At 48.9% G+C, this 7,820-nt stretch overlaps 1 protein-coding gene across 1 annotated transcript in view; it reads right to left on the reverse strand.

Moving 5' to 3' along the window:
• Nucleotides 1-7,434: 7,434 nt before the first annotated feature.
• LOC102860971 (deoxyuridine 5'-triphosphate nucleotidohydrolase, mitochondrial-like) overlaps nucleotides 7,435-7,820 on the reverse strand; it is an 865-nt gene continuing 479 nt past the window's right edge. The window contains exon 2 of the mRNA XM_006881789.1: nucleotides 7,435-7,653. Within this exon, the coding sequence (XP_006881851.1) occupies nucleotides 7,435-7,653 (219 nt within the window). The remainder of the gene's footprint in view (nucleotides 7,654-7,820) is intronic.

The following is a 7,820-nucleotide window of genomic DNA, read 5'->3' on the forward strand; positions in this document are numbered from 1 at the left end:
GCGTGTGCATGTGGGTGTGTGCGCGCGCGCGTGCATGTGGGTCTGTGCGTGCGTGAGGGCCCTCTGGGGGGCCTTGCCTGCCTGCATGCGTGCCTGGGTGGGTCCCACAGATGGGAGTGAGGGTGTAACAGCGAGCGTGCGTGCATCTGCGTGTGCATGTGTGTGTGCGTGCGTGCATGAGTGCGTGCGCGTGTGCTGGTGGAGGGCGGGGGTTTGTGTGGTATGTACGCCCCTGAGTCTGAGGGTGTCCACGTGTGCATTTCTTTTTTCTCATTGCTGCCAAATTATCTTTCCGTCTCTCCCCTCACGAAGAGAAGGGCTGGCTGAGGGAAGCTAGAGGTCTAACAGGGGGCAGCTGGGGAGAGGAAGAGGGGGCTGGAAGGGAAACCAAAGCAACTCCACTCGTCAGAGGAAAGTGTCAGCCAAGGACGAAACTGAAACCGAGGCAGCAGCAACTCAAATGAAAGCAGCAGCACCCTGGGATTGTCCCAGGCCTTTGGTTCCGTCTGCTTCCCCGCCCCCCTCTAGCGCCTGGGGAGATCGGTCCGCCTGGATTTGGGGTTAGAGCCTTGGGACCGTAGAGCTTGGACAAGGCTAGCACGTGACCCTGTTAGCGCTCATTATCACATTAGCACAAATTAATGTATCAGACCTACTCGGGAGACACCTACTCGGGCCAGGCTGGGTGGAGGGAGAGGGCCCCGCTGGGGAGAAGCCAACCCCAGAGTGTCAAGAGAGGGTGCAGGCTGAGGCGGTCAGGGCAGGCTGGGGACAGAAGGAGGAAGCAGGAGGCCACTAGGCTCTGTCCGTTGGATGCTTGTACTTAGCTGAGCACTGGGAGGGGACACCTTTGGGGAGAGGGCAAGCGGTAAGAAGGGGGTTTCCAGGAATAGCTGGGCACCGCCCTGTAGGAAGGAGGCCCGGGCTCTGAGGTCTGGGCAGGAGACTGGCGGTATTTCTCCTGGCACATAGCAAAACCTGGGAAGGTTTAGGATCCTTTGGGTTCCCTCTCCTCCTGCCCACTTTCCCTTTTCTTTATGGAAAATCCTTTGATAACTTTCTCAGATGGCTTTGGATATACCCTGCGTGCAGGAGAAGAGGGCTGGCTGCTAGAGAAGAGGCACTCGGGACATTAGGACAGTGCACAAGAGAGGGGGACACTACTGTCTCTGGAGAGGGTGAGGTTGACGCCCCAATAATTGTCTTTTTCCCCCAACTCAGAGATGTTTGACCACACCTAACAACACTCTGGTGCTTCTGCTCCACTCCCCTACTAGGATATGTAATGCCTGGAGTCTTAGAAGCTTGTCAAGCGGGCCCCTCAAGGCATGGCCATTTGTTCCTATTCTCCTGGAGCAAGAGGAAGGAGGAAGGTCAGGAACAGAAGGCAGATATGGAATGTGTAGTTAATCACAACTACCTCCTCTCCCATGAGATCAGAACAACTAGATATGATCAAAGAGTCTGTAGAAGAATCCTGATCAAAAGGGGGGGGGGTGTCATGAAGAATAGAATTTAAAAATCTCACAGACTCTAGACTTTCCGGAGCCATGGAGCCCCGATGAACCCTTGAAACAAGTACCCTGAGGTCAGCTTTACACCTCAACTCAGAATGTCCCCTGAAGTTCCCTTCATATCAGACAACAGTATAGCTTCACTATGAAAGAATGTCTTCCTTGAGCATTCTACTCCTTTAAAGAACTCTGGATATGGGATCAAATTGCCAACAGCATCTTGAAAGATTAGAAAGGAACCTTAGGGGACAGTGACGTTTATGTCAAAGAGAGGAACAGCTCAGACAAGGAGGGTGTCAATGATTGCAGAACACAGAGAGTGTGAAAGTCACTAAATGGTACATGTAGAAATTTTCAGATTGTTGTGCATTGCTCTGTGTATATTCCCAACAACAAAAGAAAGAAAAATTTTTTAAAGAAGGCAAGAAAATATGAGTACAGCTTTGTTTTGATATCCCCCAGGTCACCATGAGTCAGAACTGACCTGACAATTGCTGTTGTTGTTGTTTTTAATTTACTGATAAATGAAAATGTTCACACTCTATCACTAAGTGGACAAAGAACTCCAACCAAGTTATAATAATATTAACAATTCCATGTGTTCAAGAAAAATCTCTGTGTTGCCCACAGAGAAAGAGCTGACAGAATTTGCAGCTAAAGTTAACACTGGTTATCGCTGGCAGTGAGGTTTGGGGAAATTGTTATTCCTTCTTGCTTATCTTTCTTTTGAAATTGTTTTTGACGATACAAGTGCAGTACTTGTATAAGGAAAAAAAGGAAAAGAAAAGGTTTCAGTTTGGTTTTTTCTTCTTTAATAGATAAAAAAAAATAGGTATCTGGCCACAGGTTATTTTTGTGCCTTCATATTCTCAATGTGTTAACAGCCACCACAGAAACATGAACCACCATGGGGTCAGCAGCACTATGCCTTCTAGAGCTCAGGGCTGGGCTTGCAAAGGAGGTAGGTCACTATTGAGGCTAAGGTTGCAAGTTTGAAGCCCAGATGGGTCTCTTAGATTTTTTAAAAAAGAATTTTATTTATATACATATATAATTTTTTGTTTAGAGCTGTTGAAGACAAGAACGACAAACCAGAAACCCTCCTAACCATCACCCTAAACCTAGCCTGAGGCTGGGTCCCTAACCCTCGCCTAGGCCCAGCCCTGCCCCCAGTCTGTAGCCCTGTGATGAGGGTGCACGTTGGCCTCTAAAGAACCAGGTTAGCGAGTGACTTTTAGGGACCCCCAACACACACACACACACTGTAGATGCGACTTGGAGTTTCCATACTACTACGCTCGATAGAGCGCCATCCTCCGAAAGAAAAAAAAAAAACAGCTCAAAACCCATAATTTCTGCAGTGAAGAACAGTCCAGAGCTCTGCAAGGGCCGGGGTGGGGGGTGGGGACCCAGACTAAGATGCGCCCTCAAGGAGCCCCAGGGCCGTGAGTGAGCGCAGAGGTCTGCTCTAGATTCTTCTGCCTCCTGGGTGGGGGGCGAGCCTGAGGGCCCCCACGCCTTTCCCTCACCTCCTTTTCTCCACTAGTGCCTCTTTCAGATCCCCGACTCCCTATGGGGCTAAACTCCCTCCCCAGAAGCGCTGCTCCCCAGGCGTCTCCGTAAGCGCCACCTAGAGGCGGGACGCGCACTGCCTCTGGTCTGGGGCTCGGCGGTGGCGGGAACCGCGTCTGGCTGGATGGGGAGGAGGAGACAGGGAGGCGGGCTGCTCCCCGCACTGGCTCGGCTCTCCGCAGCGCTCCAGCCTGGAGAGCTCCGGCCGGCGCCGAGCCCGCGCCCGCGCGCCCAACTCGGGTGGCAGCGCCCCACCTGCCAGTCCCCGGCCCTGCGCCCCAGGGCCTCCTGTCCGGGCGGGAAGCGGTGAAGTCACACGGAGCGGATCCGCTGACTCATGAGAATCCTCCCCCTCCCCGGCACACCCCTCGAAACTTCCCCTTCTTCCCTGCTCCTGCTTCCCTTCCTCCCCGGAGGGGTCCCAAGAACACCGCGACTCTGGGCTCCTGGAAGCAGGCAGCAGCCCAGTGACGGCGAGGGTCCCCTTTGAGCCGCCTGCACCTCACTCGTGCGGCATGCCCCTCCGCGCTGTGCAGGGGAGCGCGGGGCATTCCCAGGAGGGAACTGCGTGCTTGCCACTCTGGGCAAAGTTCTCCCTAAAGTTACTTGTCCTCGAGTCATGGCGACCACTTGTGAGTACACAGAGTGGAATGCCGCTATAGGATTTTCAGCAGATCGCCAGGCCTTTCCTTCTAAGTTCTTCAGGGGTGGATTTGAAAGGCCAACCTGGTCACTAACCCATTTGTACCGTCTCCGGACTCCTCCCACTTAAGGACTCTTTTTGCAAGTGGCCACCCAAGGGTGCACCAGGTGGCAGAGGTGGCTTCTGGGGACCCCTGCTCTCCTCAGGACTGTCTAGAGAGTTAACGGGAAGCAGAGGTCACATATTTGGAAGCTTTTGTTCCAAATGATACATCTTGAGATGGCTGTGCCACCACGAAAACTAATCCTTGTGCTGCCCTTGGTCCCTGCTTCAACCTAACTGATCCCCTGGGAGGCCACGTGACTTTTCCCTCTGGGACATGGTGCTGGACTGATCTAGGTAGACTCAAAACATTCTGCCTTTGAGCTGGAACCGACCCATAGCTGACCCTCCAGTGGGTTTTCCAAGATTGTAAATCGCACTGGAGAAGATTGACCATCTTTCTTCCAAGGAGGAGATGCTGAATTTGAACTTCCTGCCTTTGAGTTGGCAGTGTAGCCAGGCCACCAGAGCTCCAGGTTGAGGTGGAAGTAATTTTGAGGTCAAGACTTCCTTGTTCTCACCTCTCACCTCTATTGGGCCATTCATTAGGTTGGGGTCTGTGGAAGAAAGAGGTTTGTCTCACTCCCTCTCCTAGACCGGAATCCCACTGGTTCCTTAGCTGGTGTCAGCCAGGCAGCTGAGGACCAGGGCTAGAGAGAGCTGTGGGCCAGAGGAGCTCCATTGGCCTCCTCCCAAGCATTTGAAACTCTCCCTTTCCTCTGGAGGGGCGGTGGTCTCTTGCATCCTTTCCCACCCAGTGCATTGTGGGACTTTCCCTAAACACAGCTTCTTTCAGCGCTAAGGTTATTTGCAGCCACTCACAAGCTTCCTGGCATTGCACTTCACCAGGGCTCTGCCCAGGCTATGGTCAGTATGGAAATGGCCATAGAGCAAGAGAGGCTTGATTGGCAGGTGGGGATTTGGGAAGCATCAAGTTGAGAGATGCCTTAGATTAGGGTGGGGTCCACACCAGCTTTGCCAGTGTGTTTTGGAGGGTAAGGAGTTGTGCTGCCAACCCAAAGGCAGACACCTTGAATCCACCAGCTGCTCCACACAGAAGAAAGATGGGCAATCTCCCCGTGTGCACTTTAAGGCATCTGAAAGGCCACTGGAGGATCAGCTGTGAATCAGTTCCACCCCTATGGCAATGTCTTCTCAGATCCAGATGTAACTTGTTAGAAAATTGAAACTTCCCTATAAATCCAATTGGCAGCAGTTTGGTAGGAGCTGCCAACTCAAAAAGGTGGGTGGTTCGAACCCACCAGTCACTCCAAGGAAGAAATATGGGGCAATTTCCTCCCAGTAACATTAACAGCCTCAGAAAACTAGTGGAGGATTGCCATGAATTGAAAGGGAATCGATGGCATAGGGTTTGGATGCTTGGTTTGTTTTTCTTTGGGTTTCATCAGCATCTGTTCTAAGACCATAGAAGGAGCCCTGGTTGCATAATGCATAACGTGTCAGGCTAGTAACCAAAACGTCAGCCATTCGAGTCCACCAGCAGCTCCTCAGGAGAAAGATGTCTCTTCCTGTAAAGATTTGCTGCCTCAGATTGAGGGGAGGGAGTTGCTATGAGTTGGAATGTATGCTTAGACAGTGGGTTTGACCTGAGGGCTTTTCTAGATCATAAAGATGAAAAGCAACTGCCTCTGTGGAAAGTTGAAGCAAGTCTTGTGTAAGCACCAAGTCTTTTCCATGCACAGGGGCCTTGAGCTGAGGGAGGAAAGGTGATTGGGTGTCTTCTCTCATTTTATAGCCAAGTAAACCAAGGTGCCATGGTCTTTTCAATCAATTGCTATGTGTCTGAGAGCTCGGCAATGGCTAAGGATGACAGAAGAAGAGTCTATGCTTTTGAACTGTGGTGTTGGGGAAGAGCATTGAATATCCCATGGACAGCCAAGAGAATGAACAAGAAAATGAGACTTGGAGAAGGTGCAGCCAGAGAGCTCCTAGGAGGCAAAGACGATGAGGCTTCGCCTCACATATTTAAGGTGTGTTGCTAGGAAAGGTGGAGGCGTGGTGAAGGATAGACGGACCGCCAACAAGATAGATTGACACAGTGACTGCAGAAATGGGCTTGAGTGTGTCAGAGATTGTGAGGATGGCACAGAATAGGACAGGATTCAGATCTGTTGTTCATAGGATCCCTCTGAGTCATTCAATTCGAAGGCGCCTAATAACAACAAACCAAAACTTAGGGAAAGTAACTACCTGAGGGTATCCAGGGTATGAGTGGTAGAGCTGGAAGTCTGAGAGTGGCAGAGCATATGCAGCTTCTGGAGGGATGGAAGGAGGGCGCATTTGCCACATCTAAGGAAGGCACTCAGGCCAGAGAAATGGGAGAAAGCTGCAGGGATTAAGAGAAGAAGAAGGGGAAATGATAGGCCTGATGGAAAGCTATGCAGCACTAAAGAATGATGATTTTGTAAAATACTATATAAAATGGAAGAGGCTAGAGAGCCTTATGCTGAGTGAACTAACTCAACCTCATAAGGACAAATACTGCATAAAACCATTATTGTGAAAATTGAAGGATGACTAAGTAAGATGTGTATAAATGTCTAAAATTAGAGGAAGGGGAGAGAGAGTTAGGAGGATGGAAAATGGGAAAGGGGAAGTTACTAGGATAGCAGTTTATTCGGCAGAGTGGGGAGGGGGTAGGGACATGGGAAAAATTCATGGATTCTTGAAAATATGGTGTAATAATAGGCATAGGTCAATGGTAATTAATTATATGTAATATATATGAATGATTGGAGGAAGACTCATCAACAGCCTACATTATACAGATGACAACCTTGCTTGCTGAAACTGAGGAGGACCTGAAGCACTTGCTTCAGAAGGTCAAGGACTGCAGCCTTCAATAGGATGGAAGCTCAACATTAAGAAAATAAAGATTCTCACCACTGGGCCAATCAGCAGCTTCATGATGGATGGAGAAGAAATTGAGATTGTTAACAGTTACAGCTTGCTCAGCTCCACAATCAACACTTTTGGCATCAGCAGTCAGGAAATCAAAAGACAAATTGCATTGGGTAAATCTGCTGTCAGGGACCTCTCAGGAGTACTGAGAAGCAATGATGTCAGTCTAGAGACTAAGGTGCACCTGATCCAGGCCGTGGCCTTTGCAATTACTTGCTATGCATCAAAGAGCTTCACAATGACCAAGGATGACAGAAGAAGATTTGATGCCTTTGAGCTGTGGTGCTGGAGAAGAGTATTGAACATAACATGAACAGCCAAGAAAACTAATAAGTCTGTCTTGGTGAGGGTGAAACCAAGTTCTCCTTGGAGGCTAGGATTTTTTTATTTTACACTAGTTTATTTACAAAATTTGAATACATCGTTTTAGAGAACAGATTCTTTCAATTTCCCTCACCCCCCACCCATCAAATTGTACAACCCTATGATTAATCCCCCCTTCCCCTGCACAACCTCATCCCTCTGCTTCCACCTTCTCCAACCCCTCTTGGATCCTTATACTCATTCTACAATAATGTTGGGGTTTTTGTTTGGGGTTTGGGTTGTTTTTTTTTTTGAGAGAAAAAAGTATATCTAATGAGAGATGAGACAGAAGCATATTTTCAATTCTTGGCCTAAGGTTTAATTCTTTCCAGTAGAACCAAAACCTCCTGAACCCCTTTCAGTGTCATCCAAAATTTGAACTTCCTCTAATACTGGATAAAAAATCCGTTCACAAATAAGCTGTGCAATCCGATCACCCTTTTTTACTTCAAATTTTTCTTTGCCAAAATTAAATAGTATGACACCAACATTTCCTCTGTAATCTTCATCTATCACACCAACTCCTACATTAAGAAATGTTTTGCACACTGTTGTAGAATGAGGCTGGCATTGGGGTGGGGGTAAGACTGAGAAAAACTGGATGAAATATGCTTATGGCATTGAAGCCTATGGGGGAGAGAATAGCTTAAAAGTATTATATTTTAGGGCATTATTTTTATCGTAGGAGTATGCAATGAGGGTTG

The sequence above is a fragment of the Elephantulus edwardii genome, unplaced genomic scaffold (assembly GCF_000299155.1).
Source record: "Elephantulus edwardii isolate Elephantulus edwardi_28Jun2011 unplaced genomic scaffold, EleEdw1.0 scaffold00016, whole genome shotgun sequence".
Classification (NCBI taxonomy): Eukaryota; Metazoa; Chordata; class Mammalia; order Macroscelidea; family Macroscelididae; genus Elephantulus; species Elephantulus edwardii.